The sequence below is a fragment of the Helianthus annuus genome, chromosome 15, assembly GCF_002127325.2.
Source record: "Helianthus annuus cultivar XRQ/B chromosome 15, HanXRQr2.0-SUNRISE, whole genome shotgun sequence".
In the NCBI taxonomy this organism is placed as follows: domain Eukaryota; kingdom Viridiplantae; phylum Streptophyta; class Magnoliopsida; order Asterales; family Asteraceae; genus Helianthus; species Helianthus annuus.
The window spans coordinates 58,959,753-58,986,193 of record NC_035447.2 but is presented as its reverse complement, the minus strand read 5'-3'; the positions used below and the strand labels follow the sequence as shown (position 1 = coordinate 58,986,193).

General features: G+C 37.8%; 1 protein-coding gene across 2 annotated transcripts; it reads right to left on the bottom strand.

The window, feature by feature from the left end:
* Positions 1-22,611: 22,611 nt before the first annotated feature.
* Positions 22,612-24,566, bottom strand: LOC110909750 (B3 domain-containing transcription factor LEC2). 2 transcript variants are annotated; one of them, XM_022154528.2, is made up of 6 exons: positions 23,936-24,566; positions 23,782-23,856; positions 23,410-23,510; positions 23,265-23,311; positions 23,097-23,170; positions 22,612-23,010 (listed from the first exon to the last, which is right to left on the bottom strand). In XM_022154528.2, the coding sequence occupies exons 1-6, from the start codon at positions 24,329-24,331 to the stop codon at positions 22,954-22,956; spliced, it is 750 nt and encodes a 249-aa protein (XP_022010220.1). In that variant the 5' UTR covers positions 24,332-24,566; the 3' UTR covers positions 22,612-22,953. The 2 variants fall into 2 exon arrangements, with proteins under 2 accessions (XP_022010220.1, XP_035840502.1); XM_035984609.1 differs by having other exon boundaries at positions 23,782-23,853.
* Between the last annotated feature and the right edge of the window lie 1,875 nt (positions 24,567-26,441).

The window sequence follows — 26,441 nt, the reverse complement described above, 5'->3', positions numbered from 1 at the left end:
TACAGTTTTTGCCTGTTCCTAGCGCTTGCTAGGGGTGTGTTTTATGAAAGTTGTCGTTCAAGAAAAAATTGTATGTCTCTAAAACCACTTTTATTCATTTCTTTTATCATAGAAGTTGAAACCATCTTTAACTGTTTCTTCTGGCACTTTGGGTTTCTACTTGCAATGGATTTTCTTTTTTACTTGGAAGTTGCTAGGATTATTTTATTAGTTATGGCGTTATAATTGGTGTTTCTTTAATCTTCAACCACTTCAAAGTTGTTATTGCTTTAAATTAATTTTGGTGTTATAATTGGTGTTTCTTTTATACTTGGAAGTTGCTAGTATCCCTTTATCAATATCTAATCACTACTAGAAAACTGGTACTATCAAAATTTCCTACACATTTCTTATGAACGAAAATGCCGACACTTTTCCCACTAAATTCCAACGAACAAGAAAGGGTCTTAGTTTTATAACAAAAAAGCCCAAAAAAGCCACAAATTGTTATGCGTAGGAAAAGTGTCAGAAATTTCCCACAGAATTCGTTTTCATTTTAACTATTAGTCAGAAATTCGTAGGAATCGGTATGCGTAAGAAATGTGTCGGAAATTTTCATTGAAATTCCGACGGAATTCGTTTTTATTTTAACGATTAGTAGAAAATGTGTAGGAATCCAATTAATCGTAAAAAAAAATATTGTAATAAACAAAATTAATGATATTAAAATATAAATTTTATTATTTAATAAAAATATATGTTATTTCTAAATTGATTCCGTAGGATTTGTGTTGGAAATTCCGACATATTCCGGTTAGACCTGGCAAATGGGTCGGGTTGGGTTGGATCAAACAAATATAAAGATATTCTACTATGAAGATGCAGCATCAGACTAATGAAAATAATGTGTATCAAGTTTAAATATGATTATAATAAAACTTAGCAGACTTAAAGTATCAAACAATCAAAAAAAAAGTTTTATAATGATAAATCTATACAACTGTTTAACTAATTTGAAGATGCAGTTGGTCAAATTAAGTATGCAGAGCGTTGATCACTAGATTATTAATCAAAAAGCTTTTGGCCAATGACTGCCGTACCATACTATATAATGTTATCCACCTAATACTCCGACACTTGTGATATTTTAATTAACATTAATCCAATTCCACAGCAGCCATAGGGGTCGGGTTGGGTCGAGTCGGGTCATGGGTCATGGGTCAAGATGGGTTCGGGTCAAAACGGGTTCGGTTCGAAATGGGTCAATTAAAATAAGGGTTGTTTTGGTTTGGGTTGAAACGGGTCCGGGTCAGAACAGGTTTCAGGTCGGGTCGGGTCGGTTTGGTTAAAAAATGCTTTTTAAAAAAAAAACTCAGAGATTGTACATCAAGTGGATCCATCTTCACCACTTCATAATATCATTGGGTACATAGTTATTTTTAACTAGTAGCTACAATCCTGGATCAAGTCGAGGAAACGCTCTCTTACGACAATAGTTCAGATCACGGGCCGAAGACCCAACTCGAAAAGCCAGTATAACCTTGTCTTCTTCTCCATTGCCAGCTGGCAGTAATGCAACCACCCCTGTTGCTGCTGCTGCTTCTTCAATCCTTACAGGTAATGCACTTTTAAAGATAGAAAACAATTTGATACTGATATGTTATCTTGGATACTAATTTTAAGTTGTTAAAACTCTACATGCTATATTAAAGAATTGCACCGAAGCTGTAAAGGATTCGCGCGTGCTGGATTTTGAAAGAGCAGCGATTAGCATTCATTAGTGAATAATGGCGATTTTGTAATTTAAATGTGCTTCGAATTTATATTATTTGTTTTTGTTAAATTTATGTTCCGAATCATATTTATCATCATGCATTTTTCAGCAGCAAAAAGAAAGTATTTTTTGTATTTATTTTTTAAATGTATCCGTAGGAAACATGTAGGAAAAAGAATAAACAGGTTTCGTCACATTCCGTTGGAATTGTGTTGAAAACAAAGATAAATTCGTAGGAAATGTGTGGGAACTAATAATACATTCTGTTGGAATTGTGTAGGAAAAAAACTAATTTTGTAGAAATTGTGTAGGAATCAAGAACACATTTCGTTGAAACTGTGTAGGAAAAAAATATTTCCGTAAGAACTATGTAGGAAAAACGAATACATTACGTTGATATTGTGTAGGAAGAAAAAAAGATTAAGGTAGTTACCCCTTTTGAAGTTATAGTGCAAGTATAATGTAGTACATGACAGAATACTAAACTTGTGGAATCTCATTGTTGTTCAAGAAAATAAATAGCAGTTTTTAGGTTCAGTCCATATTTTTTAAATTCCTCATATAACATCTGATCTTGATCTATATTGATCTTGTCTCTTGAAATCTACTAGGTCTAGAGTCTAAGGGGATGTTTTTTTTTTTTTTTTTGTGAAACATCTTCAGAACCTCTTATGTCTGCTCCACGCAGACCACGCTTAGACGTTTAAGTCTGCAATGTGTTTGTTTTCTCGAAGACCATTTATTAAAAAAGGTCTGCGTAACCTCTTTTTGGTGCAGACATAGATCAAGGTCTTCTTAGGTACGCAAACTCTCTTCTCCTCCATAAAACCCTAGCACCTCTCCACCCTTCTCCTCCACCCAATCTTCTCAACTGCCACCACCCACCGTCCGCCACCCTCTCGTCACCCTCCCACCTAAAAGTCGTCAATATGCATTTTCACCTTCCTCTTCACCAAACCCTAACAACCACCCTATCTTCTCAAATCAAACCCTAACAATCAAACAGTTCCTCATTTTCACCTTCATCTTCACCAAACCTCACTTTCTCTCTCTAAATATTACCCGTTCCTTCATGGCAGTTCTCCTTGATTCCACACCACCAGCGCCTCCCGCCGCTTCTTCTCTCGCTCCTGGCTTAAGATTTCACCCCACCGATGAAGAACTCGTTCGATATTATCTCTGCCATAAGATTTGCATAAACCCGTTCCGATTTGACGCTATTTCGAATGTTGATGTCTACAAAGTTGAGCCCTGGGATCTTCCAGGTCAGTTCGGTTGTTTTTGTGTCAATTGTGTGAGTTATGTGGTTTTAGATATTTTAGATTTTGGTGCTAGTTTTCAGATTGTGGTGTTAATTTGCTGAATTTTGGTGTTAATTTTCAGAATTGTGGTGTTAATTTTGGTGTTACTCATGCCTGTTATGTTGTTTGATTATGATATTCATTGTGATAAAATGGTAATTAGAATTCGTATGATGTTCAGCAGCTTGCAGAAGTTAAAAAATAAACAGTCTTCTTCTAGTAGACTGAAGAGGTTTTGCCCACCTCTTCTGCTACAGATGTCTGCAGATGTGGTACACAGGCTACAGACATTTTACCTCTGAAAAAACAAACACCTAGTTGTTTGTGCATTTTAATGTCTAGTTCTATATGGTAAGTGCAAGATCCCTAATTTGTTCTAATTTTTTATATAGTTAGACTGCTGTGATTTAAGGTAAATTCTTTCATTTACCTGGGCGTCAGTTAAAAGAATAAACAAGTGGTTCCACACTTACACACGAAGATAAAACTTGAAACTTGAGGTGAGTGGTTCTACACTACCAAGAAAAAACTTGAAACTTTGCTCTTCTTGAATAATGATGATCTGTTTACATATTTGAGTAAGTAATTCTTTTGAAGCAAGGGTGTATTACCACATGTATTAAAGATTATTAATGTATTCAGGTAATGATCTAATTAATATATGGGAGATGTAAGTATTGTTAAGATGGTGTAGGAATTGTTTTGCATGGTTATGTTGATGATGGGTTTGTTATGCTAGCAAGTATATGTTGTATCGACAAACAATATTTTTGTTAACTTTAAAATATTTGTTAGTATATTTATTGACTTATGATTATAAAATTGATTGTTTTGGTGTATATATATTTTACTATGAAAGGGATTTGTTTTGGTTATGATGTCTCCATGGAAAACTAGTAATTCTACAAAATAATAATAATAAAATATTTTTTAAAGCTAAAACCATGACCAGCATAAATGAATGTTGTAAATGTTTATCATAAACGCATGTTATAAATGTGCGTCATAAAAATACGACACACAAATTGTTAAAATACTAGTATAATTCTAGTATAAATGTGCCCTTTGTTTATAAACTTTATATAAGTTTTTTTGTTCCTTAACCATTTCTTTTTATCCTTGTTTGTGAGGTTGGGCTCCCCTTGTCTTGGGCTCGTTCCTGCTGGGCTTCCTTCACTTGGGCTTGTAGCCGTTAAGGACAGCTGGTGTCACGCTGTAGTGCTTAGGGTTCTAGCCCATATATTAGGCAGAAGGTTCCAGGCTTTCATCATTGGAGCATTTCATCCTTTCCTGCTCATCATTCACTACTCTCTCAAGATACCCTATCCTCACAAGTTAATTCGTGAGTCTAGGGTTGTTTACCCTCTCTTGTATTAGATCATCCGGCTGGAGATCTCTGTTCATTGTTTGGTTGTGAATCTGTACCGACTGATTCGTTCTGTTTCTTGTATTTGATTCATCACAATAAAAGTGTTTGATTATCAAGTTGTGACATGGTATCAGAGCCCCAAGGTTGATTTAGGGCTCTGGTTCTTCTTCCGTTGCGGTACAAAGCTCCGGCTGACCTTCTCCTGTCCGTCTAGGGTTTTCGTTGTTTACGGCGTTCTGTACTCGGATCCCTGTTTCCGGAGTGATTCTGCTCAGAGGAGGCGGTGTAGATCTGGGAGTGTGAAACCCTAATTTTTAGGTTTTTGATGCTTGTGGTTTGTTGCTGTGACGAAGCTTCTTCTGAAACCCTAATCTGTGGCTCTCATCTGTTTGGTAAAGAAGAACCTCGTTGGTCTCTTTTAAGAGCAAACCAACAGGCTTTGTGGTTTTTTTCCGGGCTCTCTGGTCAGTGTGTGCAACCCTAAGTGAAGGTTGCAGACCTGATCTCGTTGACGTGCACCCACTGTGAGATCGTTCCTTCTCTTTCTCTTTACTTTCTGTTGCATCATTATGTTTGTGTCTAGGCATTCTTGATACCGGGTAGGTATAAACCGGTTTGATTATTGGGACACAGAGAGGGTTCACTCTGTTGCATTTGTGTCTGGTTCGGTCTGTTGTGTTGTGTTGTGGCTCCCTGGTCATTGTCTGCGGAGGCACCTTTGAGTGATGAACCTCTGATCGGACCTCTGTCCAGGTTTCGCCAGTGTCCGTCTGATTGACTTGCTTTATTTGTTCTGATCATTTTATCTGTTCTCTTATCTGACCTGTGCTTATCTTGTGTGATCTATTTTCTGCTTTTCTGTTCTGTCATTATGCCTGATAAAACTGAATCATCTGTGACATTGGTTAGCAAGTTAGATGCTAGTGACCCTCTATATCTTCATGCTAGTGATTCAAGTGGACTTACAATTGTTAGCATAAAACTGAAAGGAACTGAAAATTATGTGGTGTGGTCTAATGCTATGAAACTTGCTCTAATGGCTAAAAACAAACTAGGCTTCATTGATGGAACTTGTAGTAAATCTAAAGACGATGATGTTCTTGCTAGTCAGTGGGATCGATGTAACTCTATTGTGCTTACTTGGATTCTGAACTCTGTTTCTGATGAATTATATGTTGGCCAAGTCTATTCTAAGCTTGCCTCAGAAGTGTGGGATGATTTAAACGATACTTATGATAAAGTTGATGGGTCTATTGTGTTTAGCTTATATCAAAAAATCAACTCTGTTAGTCAAAATGGATCTAGTGTATCTGAGTATTACCACAAAATTAACACTATGTGGAAACAGTTTGATGCGATGCTTCAACTGCCTTCCTGCACCTGCAATGCTTCTGCTAAATTCAATGAATTCAGTCAATTAATCAAACTTATGTAATTTTTAATGGGGTTAGATGACATTTATCAACCTGTTAGAACCAATCTGTTAACAAGGGACCCTTTACCAACTATCAAAACTGCCTTTTCTATCATCTCTAGAGAGGAATCTCATAGAGGGTCCAACAATGTTTCTAAGGTTCCCAATGTAGGATTTGCGGCTAAATCTAACAATTTCAATGATAACAAGAAAAAATTCAATAAAGGTCCCAACCCAAATCTAAAATGTTCTCATTGCAACAAGATTGGACATACAGTTGATAAATTTTTTGAACTGAATGGTTATCCTCCAAACTATAGATCAAAACCTACTCAAAGCAGCTCTCAGTGGGGTAGGTCAAACAATGCTGCTAGTAGTGGTTCTGGTCCTTCTTTGAATAATACCGTGAATGATAAAAATTCTAGCTCTTTGAACTCCCTGACTGCTGATCAATTTTCTAAGTTGCTAGGTTTGCTAAATGAGAATAAAACTGATGACTCAAATAAGTCAAATGTTGGAGGTAAATGCTTTAATTCCTTCTCTGAATATAAAAATATTTTCTGTTTTAACTCGAAACTTTTCTCTTCTCAAAAGCAAAACTGGATTATTGATTCTGGTGCAAACCAGCACATGGTTATGTCCAGTGATAATATGTTTAATCTGGTTAATGTGTCTGAATATAATATTACTGTTAAACATCCCAATGGTACCGATGCAAAAGTCACTCAGATTGGGTGTTTTAGACTTTCTGACTCTGTCATTCTAAAAGATGTGTTTGTTGTTCTTGAATATTGTGTGAACCTTATCTCTGTGTATAAGCTAGCTAAAGACAATAAGCTTAAGGTTGTGTTTGATGAAAACTCTTGCTATATTCAGGATTCGTGCTTAAAGAAAACCCTGGTGACTGGTAGGCAAACTAAGGGTTTATATTTCTGTGGTAACTCTCTAAGTTCTAGTTTTTCTTGTCTAAGTATGGCTGAAAAAGCAAAGCTCTGGCATTCCAGGCTGGGTCACCCAGCTGAACAAGTGTTAAAGGTTTTTAGCTTAAAACTGAGTCCATTTCTAATCCATGTGATATATGTCACAAGGCCAAACAGCATAGGTCACCCTTCCCTCTCAGTGACCATCAATCGACTAAGGTTGGGGACCTTATTCACTTAGATGTTTGGGGTCCCTACAAGGTCACTAGTGTGGAAGGATACAAATAATTTCTTACTATTGTGGATGATTTCAGCAGATCTGTTTGGGTCTATCTGATGAAATCTAAGTCAGAAGTTTTTGAAAATATAGAAAGTTTTTACAATCTTGTTAAAACTTAGTTTGAAGTCAATATAAAAATGTTTAGGAGTGATAAAGGATCTGAGTTCACCAATTCTCAAATGACTTCTTTTGTTAAACTAAAGGGTATCATTCATCAAACCTCTTGCACCTATACTCCACAACAAAATAGTATTGTGGAGAGAAAACACAGACACCTGTTGAATATTGCTAGAGATTTGCTATTTCAATCCAATGTTCCTCTTAGGTTCTGGTCTGAATGTGTTCTGACAGCATCTTACTTAATTAACAGGCTTCCTTCTTCTGTGTTAGATGGCTGTTCTCCTTATGAAAAATTGTTTGGTTTCAAACCTTCTCTTGATCACTTGAAAACCTTTGGTTGTCTTTGTTACTTCACTGTTTTAAACAATCCTGATAAACTTGAAGAAAGAGCTGAAAAATGTGTTTTTATGGGATACTCTAATCTTAAAAAGGGATATAAGGTGTGGAGTCTAGAACAGAAAAAATTCATTTTCTCCAGAGATGTTAGTTTCCATGAAACCACATTTCCTTTCAAAAATGAATCTCATGCTATTCTAGAAGGTCCAAATAACTTAAACCAATTAAATTTTTTTGACAACTATGAATTTTCAAGTGACCTAAATCCCAATGATGAAGAGAAGGTCCCCACTGACTCACCTACCCTGACACAGCAACACAATGATGAGGTTGAATCACCTATTGATAGTGATACTCAGCAATCATCAGGGACTGATGGTTCATCTGAGAGTAATGAGTCCCTAAGGGATGAAACTGGTCCTGTGAGGGCTGAGCCTAGTAGTGTTAATGACGAGTCAAACCTTCCTGAGGGTACCATCCCTACTAGAAGGTCCTCTAGATCCTCAACTGCCCCAAAAAGATTTGAGGACTTTATTGTTGGAATTGCTAGATATAACTATGATAAGTATGTTGATTATTCTAGTTTGCCAAAAGAAAATGTGTGCTTCGCTGCTAATATTAATAAACTGGTTGAGCCTTATACTTATAAAGATGCTATTAAAGATAAACGGTGGGTAGACGCTATGAATGATGAATTGTCTGCTTTGTATAGGAATAACACGTGGGATATCGTTGACTTACCTAAAGGAAAAAAACCTATTGGGTGTAAATGGGTCTTTAAAGTAAAATACAAGTCAACAGGTGAAATTGATAGGTTTAAGGCTAGACTTGTTGCGAAGGGATTTAATCAACGGGAGGGAATAGATTTTGTGGAAACATTTTCTCCCGTTGTTAAAATGGTTACTGTAAGGTGTGTTATTAGTATGTCTTTTCAGAATAACTGGCCGTTATATAAACTTGACGTGAACAATGCTTTTCTATATGGCAACCTTAGAGAAGAAGTCTATATGTCGTTACCTGATGGTTTAAGTGTTGAAAATCAAGGTAAAGTGTACGGTCTGAAACAAGCTCCACGTATGTGGAATGAAAGACTGGTTCAGGTGCTGGTTAAAATTGGTTTTAATCAGTCCAAATGTGATCATTCCCTGTTTATTAAGTCTGCTAATTCTGTGCTTATCGTTCTTCTTGTTTATGTTGACGATATTGTGTTAACAGGAAACAATGAAGATGAAATAAATAAGGTTAAACATCTTTTGAAAACTGAATTTTTAATAAAGGATCTCGGTTTATTAAAATTTTTTCTAGGAATTGAAGTGATAAAAACTGTTGATGGTGTGTGTCTTGCTCAAAGAAAATATTGTATGGATCTTTTAAATGAATATGGGATGAGTGGAAGCAAACCCTCTAGCTGTCCCATAGAACAAAATCACGTTTTGACTAACCTAACGAAGAAAGAGTCACAGATTGTTGATGTAACTCAATACCAAAAACTGATAGGTAAACTCATTTACCTATCTCACACCAGACCTGATATTGCCTACTCTGTGCATTATTTATCCCAATTCATGCATAAGCCTACAGAGGCTCATACTCAAATTGCTTTCAAGGTACTACGATACCTTAAAGGTGCTCCTGGCACTGGGATTATGTTTAAAAAGAGTCATGCTTTTCAGTTAACTGCCTTTGCAGACTCAGACTAGGCTAAATGTGTGGACAACCGAAGATCTGTTACTGGTTTTTGCATATTCCTTGGTGAATCTTTGATATCATGGAAAAGCAAAAAACAAAGCGTTGTTACCGAGGCTGAATACAGGTCCATGTGCAGTGCCACATGCGAAGTGTTGTGGCTTCTAAATGTTTTGAGAGAACTCCAAGTTGACGTGAATATCCCAGTTCTGTTAAAGTGTGATAACACTGCAGCCCTGTCTATTACTGCCAATCCTGTCTTTCACGACACAACCAAACATTTCGAAGTTGACTTGTTCTTTTTAAGGGAGAAAATTGCCTCAGTTTTGATCAAAACACATGGGGTTAAAACTGAACAACAGCTGGCTGATATATTCACCAAAGGCTTGCTGCCAAAGGCCCATTCTGACATGTGTAAGTCTTTAGGCCTCTCCAACTTTTTTGCACATTTACACTGAGGGGGGTGTTAAAATACTAGTATAATTCCAGTATAAATGTGCCCTTTATTTATAAACTTTATATAAGTTTTTTTGTTCCTTAACCATTTCTTTTTATCCTTGTTTGTGAGGTTGGGCTCCCCTTGTCTTGGGCTCGTTCCTGCTGGGCTTCCTTCACTTGGGCTTGTAGCCGTTAAAGACAGCTGGTGTCACGCTGTAGTGCTTAGGGTTCTAGCCCATATATTAGGCAGAAGGTTCCAGGCTTTCATCATTGGAGCATTTCATCCTTTCCTGCTCATCATTCACTACTCTCTCAAGATACCCTATCCTCACAAGTTAATTCGTGAGTCTAGGGTTTTTTACCCTCTCTGGTATTAGATCATCCGGCTGGAGATCTCTGTTCATTGTTTGGTTGTGAATCTGTGCCAACTGATTCGTTCTGTTTCTTGTATTTGATTCATCATAATAAAAGTGTTTGATTATCAAGTTGTGACACAAATACATTTCATCTTCATTTTGGATAGAGGTTTCTTGATGCACTTTTACGTGCCATATATATACTTTTTTATGACACGCAATGCGCATCATTAAAGGGTTTTTTTTTCTAGTTGTGGTTTGAGTGAATTAATGTCATTATCGTCTAACAATAAGTTTAAGAGAACAAATGGACCTTAATATATGAATATATTATCATTTAGCATTTGTTGGTATGAGCCCATGGGCCCAATTTAGGTTTCTAGCTAGGCTTTCTTATAATCTCTATATATTGTAAAACAACCTTAAGTAATCAATATCAAATTAGTATTTCACCCTCTTTCTTGGTATTACAGCCAACCCAAACTCTTTACCATCTACGTCACGCCACACACAAATAACCAAATGCTAGACATCACCGCTTGAGAAAACACCCTAGACAGGACGGCGTGCCACCACTTTTGATCCCTATCCGGCCACCCTTCATTTCCCGTTCAGTTTTCTAATTTCCCATTCTAGATAAAGTCCCAGTTTTGGTTCTAGATTCCAACAACTATTCCTAAATATTTTTTGTCGTCACGCACCACCACATCTTCTGTGTCTAACATCACGTGTCGTGTTTTAGCCATGCATGAAAGGAATTCACTGCTTCATTGGTTGTTACGATTTTCCCACCGCGATTGGAACTTCGAGCTCCACAAATTTGTATGACTACTTCGTTTCGACGACTTTTCAGGTTATGTTTAGTTGTGTTTGTAGTGGTTAGGTCTCTTTATCAATGGATGCCAAGAACAACATATATATTTGATGATGCTACGCACCATCTTGTTGATTCCACTCCTCCATCAAGTCGCTCATTTGTCGGTCCGCTCCCTTGCGAGACTACAGTCCTATATCGTTGGTCATCCCTTAAGTTGCTCCTTTGTTTCGCAGATCAGACTATGGTCCTCTAGCGCCGCTTCCCCATTTAGTCGCTCTCTCTTGCAAGACTACGATCCTCTAGCCACCAACCAAGCCACAACCACTCTTTTGTAGGACTACGGTCCACTGCCGCACAACCTACATCACTTGTAGGACTACGATTTAAAATTATGGATTGTCATTGAAGATTGCAGGATTATGATATTTTGGCAGAAATTTCGACTTACACGCATGGACCCATATTGAAGATCATATTTTTAGGGCTATTATTATTATTATTATTATTATTATTATTATTATTATTATTATTATTATTATTATTATTATTATTATTATTATTATTATTGTTATTATTCTTGTTTTTATGTTTTTTTTCGGTCTGAGCATCTAGTTTCCTTCAAGGTTTATTTATAAGTATAAGCCCACGAGCGCATTTCATGTTTATAGTGTTTCTTATTATCTAAATATTTCGTTCTTTAACTAGTGTTTCTTATTATCTAAATATATCGTTCTTTAACCAATATTTCACCATCTTACGTTTATAAGCCCCCAATGAAAAATCTAATCGTTCTTTAACCAATATTTCACCATCTTACGTTTATAAGCTGTAGGTCCCTCTCGGAGGATGACGAACCTAAACCTTGTTATACAAACTCACTAGCGAGTGCGGAATCCAAGCTAGCAAGCAAACCGGGATGAATCAAGTATAAACACAACACACAATGTTCACCGATTAACACTACTTGTATTAATACGTATGAAAGGTTTCGGTTACAAGCTCAATGTTCACAAATGTGTTTTTGCAAACTCTCTAGTGTGTGTGTGTTTTCTGGACAGAATGCTCTCAAGAACTCTCTCTCTTTCGGTGTGTGCATCAGTCTGTTCTCAACACACTGCATGGGTATTTATACCCAGCCCAACATGTCTGGTCCGAAGGATCCGATAGATGGTCCGAAGGATCATCTTTCGAATACAATGCTTTCGAAGGATCAGCAAGGACCTCGAAGGATGATCTTTCGAGGTCTATCAATCGAAGCATATCTTTCAAGGTGATCGAAGGATCTACATTATCCTTCGATCACTCATCCTTCGAGTCAGACAACTTACATCAAATTAACTAACTGTTGTCCAAGTCAAACCGGAGGATGGTTGACTTGGTCAACTTACAACAATAACAAGGACATTGTTTACATCGTGACCAAATACAGACAAAGTACAGACACAAGTGCACCAACAAACTCCCCCTTGGCTGTAGCTTTGTCTTTATCTTCTATAGTTGTAGACGCGTCTCGAACTTCGATGGTCTTTGGTCTTCGAGTTCTCAAAACTCTGAAGTCCTTTCAAGTCTTCAAAGTCGGAGGATCTTCAAAGTCTTCACGTATTGAAAGCAGAGAGTGTATCAACAAACTACCCGTATCATGTAGGAAGTGTGTTGACAAACTCCCCCTTAACATAAGCTCCCCCTTGAGTTATGCTCGTGAAAAACTTGATCTTTATGAAGTGAGATCCTTGTGGTGTTGATGATGGTCAGCGGCAACTCGATCATCTTCATCCTTTGAGTGCCTTCACGTCGTGTCTTCGTTCCAAAGCTTTGTCATCGACCATGTTCTCCCAGCCTTTAGAATCTGCACATACAAGAAATCTAAACGCGTAATGAGAACAACTGCTTGGAATATAGTTGACATAAACAAATGACACACGTATGACCATGTCACAATCAAACACCGTCCGACAGTTTGAAAGTTTAATAAATTTATCAATTTTAAATTCTAACTTTCAAAATCTGCAAATTTTGACCGTTTATGAAGATTTAGTCAATTCGGTTTTCAGTCGGGTTTCAGGTAACGAAGACTCGAGTTCCAACATCGTACGATCGAAAATAAAGAAGACATAAAATCTTTTTGGCTTTTTGAATTTTTATATTAAAACACGCCTAAAATCTTTTTGGTATTTTTGAAATTAAAATACAACAATTTAAAATCCTTTGAGTGTTATCAAACGACATCACCGCTAATGTCGTGCTGATATGCACCAAACGACGAAACTGTTTAAAAGAAAACAATAAAAGTTAAGCAGTAAATAAATATATACAGACATTCTTTTTGCGAGTTTCGAGGGTAAGAGAATCATATCAGTGTACGGTCATGCCAAAACACTCTTGTTGTTCAGTTAGTTAACATTAAGATAAGCATCCTATAACAATTATCGGTATTGTTGTCCACTTAAGCTCAACTTATCAGATGTAATCATGGCGAGGGGATACGTTAAGGTATGATTTATACTTACCGACCAGTGTTCATCCACGTCACGACACATTCCCGTATCAAGGTATGCACGAGAATTCATCTTACCGGTGAGTATACCGATTATCATCTGTTTGACCGTATAAAATGTGAGATACTCACTTATTTTGATTTGAAAAACAAGCCCTATGTGATATAATCACTTATTGATGAGGAACTTGATTTTCATATGCATGAGGGCACAGGAGCAAGTCCGTGAACAGGTCAGTACTTCCGTACAGCAGAGAGACGAACTTGACACCCGGATAAATGTGATATTTTATCACTTATTTGTTTTGGACATGTGATTGTTTATCACTTATTGAGGTCGAATGCAGTATGTAATATGTACACGTATGTATAGTATCATGGAAGATCTAGACTTGCGTCCCCGTTATTTTTCGGTAAAAGATACAACCATGATACCCAGATGATAAGCAGCATAAAGACCGAATATCTCAGAACCTCGGCAATCTATCAAACGAAATTTCGGTACTAAGACCATATGCCAATGAGTGGTTCCCACCTGGTCTTCAGTCGATTAAGATTTATATCACCCTGCACACTTTAAAATGATTGTGAGCCTACCGATACATCTTATATAGAGCTGCTTATCGTTTTTCATTTAAGGGTTTAAAGAGGTTTGGATAGACCACTGATGTACTATCATTTTCTCTTTTGCTCGCTAGGAAACTCATTTTTGTTTTTCTATTGTTTTTGTGTTTTTGAAATTTTTCGATGTTTTTGGATTTTCCGATTTTTGGATTTACTCCCCCTAAAATCAATAAACTAAGAGAAATTTAAAACACAAAGATATTTACAAAAATGATTTTCCGATGTTGGTTTTACTCTTGCTTGACCTTAATGCCGTTTACCAATAATAAAAAGTCAAATCTTGATTTGTCAAATGCTTTGGTAAATAAGTCGGCACGTTGGTCATCGGTGTGGACCTTAACAACATCGATTAGCCTTTTCTCAAAGCAATCACGTATGAAGTGATATTTGATTTCGATGTGTTTGGTCTTGAGTGCTGCACAGGATTTCTGGTGATATCTAAAGCAGCAGAATTATCAACGTAAATAGGAGTAGTTAGGAATTCAAAACCGTAGTCCCGCATTTGTTGTTGGATCCAAAGAACTTGGGAGCAACAACTTGAGGCAGCAATGTATTCAGCTTCGCATGTTGATGTAGCGACACATGTCTGCTTCTTGCACTGCCATGTGACTAGGCGATTTCCTAAAAACTGACATCCAGCCGTTGTGGATTTACCGTCGATTTTGCATCCGCCAAAATCAGAATCACTGAAAGCGACCAATTCAAAGTTATTATCCCTAGGGTACCACAGACCGGTGTCAGGGTACGCCTTCAAATAACGAAAAATCCTTTTTACAGCTGCAAGATGTGAGGCCTTCGGGTTAACTTGATATCTGGCAAGCAGGCACGTTGGGTACATTATGTCTGGCCTTGATGCTGTGAGGTACATAAGAGATCCGATCATTGCGCGATAGTTTGAGGGGCTAACAGCTTCTCCCTTCAAGTCAGGAGTAATTCCGTGATTTGTTGGCAATGGGGTACCAATGGGCGTTGCATCAGACATCTGGAACCGGCTCAAGATGTCACCAACATATTTAGTCTGATGGATGAATATCCCAGACTCTGTTTGTTGTACGTGTAGGCCCAAGAAGAAGGTCATTTCCCCCATAGCACTCATCTCGAATTTATCCTGCATTATGCGCTCGAAATGCCTACACAAGACATCATTAGTAGAACCAAAAATAATATCATCAACGTATACCTGTACCAGAAGAAGATCTCCATCTTGTTCTTTGATGAAAAGAGTACAGTCGATAAGACCTCTACGAAAACCGTTCTCCAGCAGATAGTGAGATAAGGTTGCATACCAAGCTCGCGGTGCTTGATGAAGACCATATAGAGCTTTGTTGAGCAACCAAACCCGATCGGGATGGATAGGATCTTCAAAACCTGGAGGCTGTTCGACATATACCTCTTCTTCAACCACACCATGTAAAAATGCACTTTTCACGTCCATCTGATAAACCTTGAATCCTTTGAAGGACGCATAGGCTAGAAAGATTCGAATTGCTTCGAGACGTGCAACAGGTGCATACACTTCGTTGTAGTCGATCCCTTCAATCTGACGAAAACCTTGAACGACTAAACGAGCTTTGTTTCGGATAACAACTCCGCGGTCATCCTTTTTGCATTTGAAAACCCAACGGGTACCAATCTTCTTGTATCCAGCAGGTTTCTCTACGAGTTTCCAGACACCCAGCTTCTGGAATTGTTGCAGTTCTTCCTGCATTGCTTCAACCCAAGCGTTATCTTTCAAGGCTTCTTTCCAAGTTCTTGGTTCTTCCTGTGAGACATAACACGCAAAGGACCAATCGTTTTGTTGCCCGGATTCTCGAATAGCTGCATACAAGCCTGCATTGTTGTTGTTTCGCAACATGTTTCTTGTTTGAACGCCACTTTGCACATTTCCAATGATGTTTTGTTGAGGATGGGTATTATGAATCCTTGTTTCTGGATTATCTGGAACTGGAATATTTATACCCAGGTTGTTAAGATTGAGATCAACAACCAAATCAAGGCCTGGAATTGACGAAGAGGATGATGCAGTAGCCTCAGCTGTTCTATGGGCATCCACTGGAGGTGTACCCTCTGAAGTACCATGAACTGCTGTTGTAGGAGCTTCCTGATCTGCATCTAGAAATTCATCATCCTCTGAAGATTCGTTCAATTCGTTTGCATCATGAAAATCCTCATTGTTGAGAGTATTATTGTTCACCGAAGAAGATGGTTCTTGATTAACAAGAATTGGACGAACCACCGGTGAAACTGTTGCATTGTCACTCTCGAAAAACATCCTAGCCGCAGCATTTTCTTCAACGGCTTCAACATTGATCGAATTGAAGAAGTCATCGTACTCAAACATCCAAGGTTGACCCGGATTTTTGACTGGCAAGGTGTGCCTTTGTACTCTGACCTCAGACCATTCCTCGACCCTTTTAGTCTCTAGATTCCAGACTCGTAAGTTAGGGGTGGCATACCCAAGAAAGTATCCATCAATTGCTTTTGCCCCAAACTTTCCATTTGGATCGATGATTGTGCATGGAGCTCCAAACGGTTCTAGATAAGACAAATCTGGTTTCCGTTTTTGAAGAAGCTCAAAGCAGGTCTTGTTGTGCCTTTTGACTGTAAGGACTCTGTTCAATGTATAACATGCAGAGGCCACAGCTTCAGTCAAGAATGGAATGGGTAGCTGCGACTCTACCAACATTGTCCTAGCAGTCTCGATCAATGTGCGGTTCTTACGTTCAGCGACACCATTCTGTTGAGGAGTATAAGCTGCACTAAACTCATGAAGAATACCCTTTGAAGTGCAGAACTCCGTCATGGAATGATTTTTAAATTCAGTACCATTGTCGCTACGTATCCGCCTAACCTTCAACTTATACAAATTCTCAATCTGAATGATCAAGTTTTTGATAATACCAAAGGTTTCACTCTTGTGTGCCATGAACGCTACCCAAGAAAATCTTGAATAATCATCAGTAATCACGAGGCAGTATTGATCACCCCGAATACTCTTGTGCTTGACAGGACCGAACAAATCCATGTGCAAACGTTCAAGAGGAACTGCCACCGTGTTGATCTTCTTTGTAGGGTGCTTCTTTTTTGTTTGCTTTCCTTTCTGGCACGAAACACAGACGTCTTGAAGATGGAAATTTTTGAGGGTAACACCATTCACCAATTCATTTGAAACCAAATGATTCATTTTGCGTAAGTGAATGTGACCCATTCGTCTGTGCCAAGAGATAGTGTCTTTTTCTGTGGCTTTGGAAACGAAACAAGTTGCTTGTGCAGACGTAGTAATAGCTTGGCTCATGTCAAGGACGTACAAATCATTTATCCTTGGAGCCGACAAGAGAATCCATTCTTTTGGAATTTTGAAGCCGGGCTTCAGCACATAACATCCATTAGCATCAAAGTGTACTGAGAACTGCTTGTCACAGATTTGAGAAACACTAAGAAGATTGTGATCAAGTTGTTGCACAAAGTTGATCTTGTCAAAGCTGACAATCCCGTTGGATATCATTCCTTCACCCGTTATATATCCACCTTTATCTCCAGCAAAAGCAACATAACCTCCTCTAATAGATTTGACGTCGTAGAGAAGCTTCATGTCGCCTGTCATGTGCCTGGATGCCCCACTATCAACAATCCAATGACTACTGATAGTTCCTCCTGAAGCACCCTGCACATGAACTCAAATGAATTAGTTGGAGATGGGGACCCAAGCCATTGTGGTCTTGGGTCTTCCATTTTCATCAATGACAATAACTTCTTGTCTTTGATGGTTGGTGAATTGTGATGGTCCCCCTGATTCAGTAACCAATTTTGGTTTCCAGGTCTGTTTTGTTTTACCAGTGTCTTTCTTTAAAATTTTAACTTCTTGATTATTTGAAGTTTTAGAATTGTCTGGTTTTACAGCAACAGATTGTTTTTCAACCACATCAGTTTTAATTGCTTTTTCAATCTTCTTGACCTGTTGGCGTTTCTGTTTCTTCTCCCTTTCTTTTGCAAGGCGGGGATCTTGTTTTACAGAAACAGATCGCTTACGGTCATTGTGGTCACAGGGAACATCAACCTTTTCTTTTTGCTTATGAAGATATGGACAATTTCGAATAATATGTCCAATTGTTCCACATTCAAAACATGATCTTCGTTCAACAAATCCCGAAGTATCATGTGATCGCTTAGCCGATGATGTTGAACTTTGTGAACCCGAGGTACTAGGTTTTGAACTGCTTGGTTCATTCCTTTTCTGTATAATGGCTTTCTTGACAAAATCTAGGTTAGATTTGTTTTCAAAAGTCTCAATTTTATCCGTTCCCGTTGATTTCACAAAGTTAACGTTTTTCTTCTTCTTTTGATTCGGCTTCTTTTGGACTTGAGCCGGTGATTTTCCTTTGGGCTTGGTGTGATTTTGCTGTTTTGGCACTGTTGGTAATTTCTTGTTGCCAAATTGTTTTCGAATTTCAGCCTTTGGAATAGGAGGACACTGTGTAACTGTAACACGTGGTCCTGTCTTTCCCAAAAACTTACTTGTCGAATTTTCAAAGACTTTACAGATTAAGGATTGATTAACATTCTTAATGGGAAAATCTTTGTCTGAGTAGATTTTATCATCACCAACTAGAGTGTACAGCAAATTCACACTCTCCGCCTCTTCTGCAGATGAGGACTCAGTTGCAACAGTCTTAGCGGGTTGTACAGGGGGATCACATAGAATGTGATTCTCGAGAGGTATGTCCTCATTTTTGGCTACCGCATCAGACTTTGCTGGGAAAGTATAATCAGATTCATCATCAGAAGAATCAGCATCCTCAATCACAACTGGAGGATCTTGATTCTGTTCAGCACTTACAAATGTATCTGCTGACACATCTGAATCTGAGGATACTTCCTTTTGGTATCCGAGTCCTGCAGCAAACTCCTTAACATCTAGAGGCACAGAAGGTTCAAATAACACTCTGTCCTCCTCATCTGGCATGGCATCATAATTGTGTCTCACAGGAGGTGGACATTTCTTATATCCCAAGCACGTCATGTCCCTTTTCTCCTTTTGGACATCAATGATGTGATCCAACACATAGCTAGAACTCAAATAGCTATCTAGCTTGAGTTGGATTGCTTCACTTTCCGTTTTTACACACACCATTTCTTTTTGCATTGTCTCAAGACGAGAGATATACAAATTAATGTCCGTTTGTTTTCTGGAAACCATTTTTATCAATTCAGTTTTATCTTTCTTTAATGTCTCAATCATTGACTTAAATTCTTTTTCATGGTTTTCGTAAAACATGTTGGCTTCTGTGCATTTGGAAAGGTCCACAGTCAATTTCTGATTGTGGAGGAAAGTCACATCATACTTTTCTTGCAAAGCGTCATGCTTACTTTGCAAGTCACTCAAATTCTCATTCACAGTAGTATGTTTGTCTTGCAAGTCAAACAAACTAGCTTGTAAAGCATCATGTTTGCCTTGCAACTCAGACATACTTTTCTCCATATCAGCACATCTAGCATGCAACCTAGTACATTCATCACAATTAACAGCAGTGGGTTCATCGACACATACCTGACTTGATGAACCGTCGACATTAGCCATAAAGGCTGAATGGAGAGAAGACGAAGTATAAGCAGCTTGATCCACCAGAATAGATCTTCTTTGAGTTTCTGCTGCAGCTTCTCCCAAGAGTTCATCAATATCTGCATCGATTGCTGCATTCGATGTCTCACCCACATGATCATCACCATAATTGGATGATTCTTCATCAACACTTCTGCTGTACCCAGAAGAGTCTTCATCTTCAGACGATTCACCACCATTGGCAGAAGATTCTCCACCACTGGTGTGAACTAACTCCTTCACAATCTGAGCAAAACATGCTGTTCCATCGGGAGCATCACCACCCAACTGGATTGACCAGTCACAACCTTCATCCACCTGAACTGCAAGTGCCCGGTTGGTTTGGTTGTTGACAGGCACCAATGTACGCTCATTGTTTCTGTTCTGCTGGTTGCCTTGGTTTCTGAAGGGGTTTTGATTCCCGTGTTGAGCTGGCTTTGTGCACTCCCTTTTAAAGTGACCCCGTTCACCACAGTTGAAGCACTTAACAGCTTGTTTATCGAACCCATACTTGGTGTCTCTCTTACTTTCCAAGCTGGTTCTTCCAGTACTTTCCATCCAATCCTTTGCTCTTCTCACAGCACTCGCAAAGGCCCACTTGATATCCATCAAGTCCATCTCTTCTTTATCAATCTGCCGGTAATCTTCTTGTGTCAGATTGATATTGCCAATCTGACCTTCTATCAACCCACAGTACGCGCTCACTACAGTGTTAAGCAGTTCCATGTGTTCCTTAGCTACTTCTACACTGACTTTGGAGAAGCTTGAAGTGTCGAGCTGTACTGTACTTGGCTTTGATTGTTGACCAGCAGATGATGTTCCTCCATAACATGCACGTTGTTGTTGAGCAGGAGGCGGAGGAGGAGGTGGTTGTATTGGATTTCCGTACATATCTATGGTGGGAGGTGGCTTAACAGGAACTTGCACAGGGTTGCCATACATATCCGTGCTAGTAACAAACGCCGTTTGAAGTGGAGCATGTGGACCAATTCTTGCAGACGAAGAATTGGAAGTTCCACAATATATCTCTGGATTTTGCGCCACTGGAACTCTTTTTGCCTTTAATGTTTCCTCCTGATCCTTGTTTTCCAAAAGCTGCACGAAGTCGTTGATATTAGTGGTTCTCAACACTCCGTTGTACTTCAGGATTTCCAAGAAGCTACTCCATTGAGGAGGCAAAGCATCAGCAAACTTCTTCACCACTTCAGCTTGAGTTGTCGTTACACCATAACTGTCCAATTCCGTAAGCAAATGATAAAACCGGCTTGTCATATCTCCCAAGGACTCTTTATCCATACAAGTGAAACCATCAAATTCTTTCTTGAGAAGATCATGACGCATTTGACGTGTTGCTGCATTTCCTACTCCTCTGGTTTTCAATCCATCCCACAACTTCTTTGTTGTCTTGAAGCTGACAAACTGGTGGTAGATATCCCTACTTAACGCCTGAGTGAGAATGGCGTATGCCTTCTTTTCCAGATCATAGGTTTTCTTTTTATCTTCTGGAAGATCGGCAAACGTAGCAGTATCTGAAGCAGCAACCTCTATGGCTTGATCGAAATCTGTAGTGAAACGTATCCACAGTTCGGTATTTTGACCAAGAACATATGTTTTAAATCTCTCAACCCATCCTGAATATTCATTCAAATGCATCAACTTTGGAGGTCGATTCAAACTTCCTGTTTCGCTTTCGCTTAATAAGATACTTTGAATGCTCGGAGTTTGATTCGATACCAATGCCCATTGATTTCCCTGAGAAGATGTCGATACCGGAGACTCGGCCCATGAAGGAGATGACCTTGTATTCGTGTATTTTCCATCGTCTGGAGCCGGTGTACCCCACCATGAGGGAGTGACACCTGAACTTGTATATTTACCACTATCTGGTGCCGGATTCCACCAACTCGGATTCATGATTGATAAGCAAAATAAATGCTAAGTGAATATTCCGAAAGATCACACAGTCGAAGGATCCTGTTCGAAAGATCTAAAATCACAGAAACTTGTTAACAACAAACAGACCACAATCGAAAGATCAAATCTTGTTCGAAGGATTAACAGTGCTCGAAGGATCACTGTTGTATCTCGAACAATGATTTCGAAAGATTCACAAGCTCGAAGGATTCACTATTTGAAAGATCCTTATCTTTCGAGTATATATCCTTATCTTTCGATGAACTGTCTTTCGAATAGATTCCCTGATCGAAAGATATGTTTCGGACTCCGAAGGATGTGTCGAAAGATGATAATTTGTCGATCCTTCCTTGATCGAAAGATGGTCTTTCGATGTCGAAAGATATCTTTCGAGCGACTCTGACACACTGACACTGATGTGAAAGGTTGGTGAAAAGGTGATGTGTAAGGTCAACTTTCGGCAAAAGGGTATGGCAGACTGTACTTTCTTACCAACCCAAGATTTTCAAACAAAACTTACCCAAAATGGACAACAACCAGTCACCGGAATAATGACCGGAAATTGGCCGGAAAACACCAAATCACTTAAAAACTAGTTTTAAGTTACCCAACCCGCCTTTGAACACTCCCGGTTAGTTTAGAACACGTTTTTCAGTTTAAAAATCCAGTAAAACCAACAAAAACGGGTGCTAAACCAAGTGTCCAAACACACCAAGAACTTGAACAAAAACCCGGTTTTAAACAAGGTAAAGAGCCTTAGCTCTGATACCACTTGTAGGTCCCTCTCGGAGGATGACGAACCTAAACCTTGTTATACAAACTCACTAGCGAGTGCGGAATCCAAGCTAGCAAGCAAACCGGGATGAATCAAGTATAAACACAACACACAATGTTCACCGATTAACACTACTTGTATTAATACGTATGAAAGGTTTCGGTTACAAGCTCAATGTTCACAAATGTGTTTTTGCAAACTCTCTAGTGTGTGTGTGTTTTCTGAACAGAATGCTCTCAAGAACTCTCTCTCTTTCGGTGTGTGCATTAGTCTGTTCTCAACACACTGCATGGGTATTTATACCCAGCCCAACATGTCTGGTCCGAAGGATCCGATAGATGGTCCGAAGGATCATCTTTCGAATACAATGCTTTCGAAGGATCAGCAAGGACCTCGAAGGATGATCTTTTGAGGTCTATCAATCGAAGCATATCTTTCGAGGTGATCGAAGGATCTACATTATCCTTCGATCACTCATCCTTCGAGTCAGACAACTTACATCAAATTAACTAACTGTTGTCCAAGTCAAACCGGAGGATGGTTGACTTGGTCAACTTACAACAATAACAAGGACATCGTTTACATCGTGACCAAATACAGACAAAGTACAGACACAAGTGCACCAACATAAGCCCCCAATGAAAAATCTAGTTTTAAATAAAGTACTAAAAACTTATTAAAAAAAACTCATTATGAGAGTAAATTCTCAAACACGACTCTTCCTCTTCAGTTAATTTCTGCCAGCATCATGTAAATTCTACTGCAAATTGGAAGGTTGTGCCCCATGCTTTTCTTTCTTCTGAATTGTAAAATACTGAAAAGTGACAAGTAGAACATTATTACAAAATCAAATTTGATGTGTTGTTACAAAACAATTTGTATTCGAGCAATAAAACTAACAAGATTTTTTTGTTCATCATGGTATAGTTCCAGATGATCTCCTTCATTCAACAAGTTTTCCTTCACGAAGTCAGCTGCAAAATGAAAGAGAAGCGCTTCGATATTAACTAAGCTCCACACACATCATTATAAATGAGTTAACCGCAAACAAAACTTAATAGTACTTACCACATTGATCAAAAAGATATATGTTACCCTTTTGATTTGCCCAATACCTATAATAACATAAAAGAGTATATCATATTTTCTATAATCTTAACAAATTTACTGTTGTGCAAACTGAAATCAAATAGAAAGGTAAAATTGTTGTCACCTGTATGTCATTTTCCACTCTTTATTCGAATAAACCTCTCTTAATATTACCTCAACTCCCTCTTTAGAAGCAAGGGCCGGTAGATTTTGCTCTGCCGCCTTCTGTGATTGTATAACATATATTTGGATTATGGACACCACAAGAACATCTAATGAGGACTTTTAACCACAGATTCCATATTTTATTTATAAAAGTACATCATCAAATATGATCTAGAGTTTAGCACTTTAGCCAAAATAATAAGATCATCTAGAGTTTAGCACTTTAGCCAAAAAATATTTTATTTACCGGTACGTTTGTTTGTTTGTTTGTGAGCTCAATTTCAGAGTGTGATTTGAGTATTTTGGAATCAAACAATGTATTCAAACTCACCTTTGGAAGCAAAATTCTTCCTAGAAATCCAACGTCGGTATATGTTAACATTTTCCGCAGCAAGATACGAAGCTTCTTTTACCATATAAGAGAAACGGTAACATAATAAAAATCTTAATAGTAACTTTAAATGTACATCCTAAAGAAAACTTACCACATTATCTCGGGTATAAATGATGTGGTTGTCTTGATCACTACCTTTGTTGCATCCTGAATATGCTTTCTTGCTTGGTTTGTCAGAACTTGATGATTGTTTCGCTTTCTTTTCAGCTCGAATTTGCTTTCTGTTTGCTCTTGCTATCTTCGCTTGTCTTCTATATTCCTTATAATCAATTGTTGATAGTGTTGGAACCAAATGAACACTTACATGTACTCCAATGGGACCGGTGGACCTAAAGTTCCCTATTTCACATGGCTCACCATAGAATGGACCGGTTTGTTGTGAAAGCAAAGAATCATGTGTATATGAATAAGGTATTTCATCATATTCACTTTCATCTTCTGAGAAAGGTGGAGTAGCGTTTAAATCGAAGTCATTGATGTTTTTCATTTCACAGACTTCAAAAGTTTACAATGATTTGTAACGGTTTAGAGTTTAGAGTTTAGAGGTTGTCGTTGAGTATGTATAGATCTCCGCTCAAATAAGTAAGAAGACATACATACCCATGAACACGCACAAGCTGATTACAATTGCGAGTGCATCACATGGTTGGTGAACTATATCAGCATTGCAAAGGCCTTGCACGATCATGTGCATCTAGTGTGTTTTTCCATGTTTTGCGTTACACCAGTGGCGGATCTAGAAAAAAAATGTCATGGGGCAACATTTTAAAATTTTCTTTCCTATAGGAGCAGCAAAATAAAAAAAATGTTAAATTTTTCTAAAATTTAAACTACCGCCAAAACGTTAAGGGGTAGCAGAAAGCTACCCCTATTCTCAAGCTAAATCCGCTACTGCACCACACATGAATCACATGACATATGACTTGGAGCGGTTACAACTCAAAAGTATTCTAGTGATGAAAGAAATGTGATACATAGATGCACCTTGGACACATGAATAGCAATGTGGAAAGTCATGCATTAGCTGGCAAAAAGATATACACAAACATATTTATCAAATGTTTAGTGCTTTTTTTTGTCGGCTGACGTGGAATTAGAATGGATATCTCTTCAATTCTTTATAGTATCTTTTTTGTTGTAATCATGTATGAATCTTTTTGAGTATGTAACTGATAAATCATAATTACAAGAAAAGGTATTCCACCAGGAAAGCAACACGTATTTTAATAGTTTACTATTTTTAAACCAACAAAAAAACTACCAGCCTTATTGATTATTTTTTTTAAATGGTGTTTTTTTGAAGAAAAAAAAAGTATCTTGTTAAAATGGGTGTTTTTTTTATATTTGTTTCATCAACCCATGGAATTTCTCTCTTCAAGCAACACGTATTTCAATAGTTTACTATTTTTAAACCAAGAAAAAACTACCAGCCTTATTGATTTTTTTAAATGTTCTTTTGAAAAAAAAAGTATCTTGTTAAAATGGGTGTTTTTTATATTTGTTTCATCAACCCATGGAATTTCTCTCCTCCATATCACAAAATTTGAACTTTATTTTTTTTTTAGATTTTAATTAAATTATACATTGGTTTTATCTTAGTAATTCGCAACATTTAATATCTATAAACAATCTAGACAATATTTTGCTCAAAAAAAAGATGTATGCATTTCCAAAATTAAATTATATGTTAAGCAGAAATTAAAAAACGAAAAAAAAAGAACAACTTATGAGATTGAGGAGGCAGATCCATGGTTTCAAAGGCTTAGAAATACAAGTTTAAAAAAAATCACCGGTTTTAGTAAATGGTTTTACTGAAAATATCGTTTTTACAAAAAAAAAAAAAAAAAAAAAAAAAAAACGGCTATGAATTTGTAATACTTAATATTTAAATACCATCTAGACAGTTTTGCTGATATAAATTTGCCTGCATTTCCCATAAACAACTTTGGTATATCTCTGGTTTTTGTTGTAATCAAATATCAATGAAGTGTAGAAAAAAACAACACTGCATATATAGACTTTTATTAATTGTTAGAAAAAAAAAAACAAATTATGTATTAAATGAAAATAAAAACAAAAAGGCTTACAATTTATGAGACTGGGCCATTGAGGAGACAGATCCATGGTTTTAAGGCTTTTTAGAAATACAAACCGAACGATCTGCACATTTTTATAAATACTTTTTTTTTTTTTTAAAAACACCATTCACAAATAAACTTCATCTTATCACCATCAATTCAAATAAAGACATTCCTATACAATAAATAAAATAGTAAGGCCAGGGGGTGCCCCCCCCCCCTACCTCATGAAGTTTAGCACCCTTTGTCGCCCTAAACCACCCGCCCTCCGTTAAAGGGGGCGCTATCCTTGGCTCCCGCCAAAGGAATAGTCCGCGCAAGAGGAAGATATCAAGGGACCTCACCTTCATCAACCAATCAGATTTTTTTTATTTATCTTTTTTTAATATAGCGAAAAGAGGCTTTATTAGGGGCGTTATTCCACACCGTGTAAGTTAGCAATAAAGCCTCCTGCTTATGTGTCGCCTACGTGGCGTAATAAAGCCCCTAAGGCTTTAAACCATACCCTCTAACCTAAAA

Coding starts and splice junctions, on each gene's coding strand:
- LOC110909750 (XM_022154528.2), bottom strand. CDS start 24,331: ATGAAAAACATCAATGACTTCGATTTAAACGCTACTCCACCTTTCTCA. Junction 23,857..23,935: donor TTTATACCCGAGATAATGTG/GTAAGTTTTCTT, acceptor ATATGGTAAAAG/AAGCTTCGTATCTTGCTGCG. Junction 23,511..23,781: donor GAAGAATTTTGCTTCCAAAG/GTGAGTTTGAAT, acceptor ATACAATCACAG/AAGGCGGCAGAGCAAAATCT.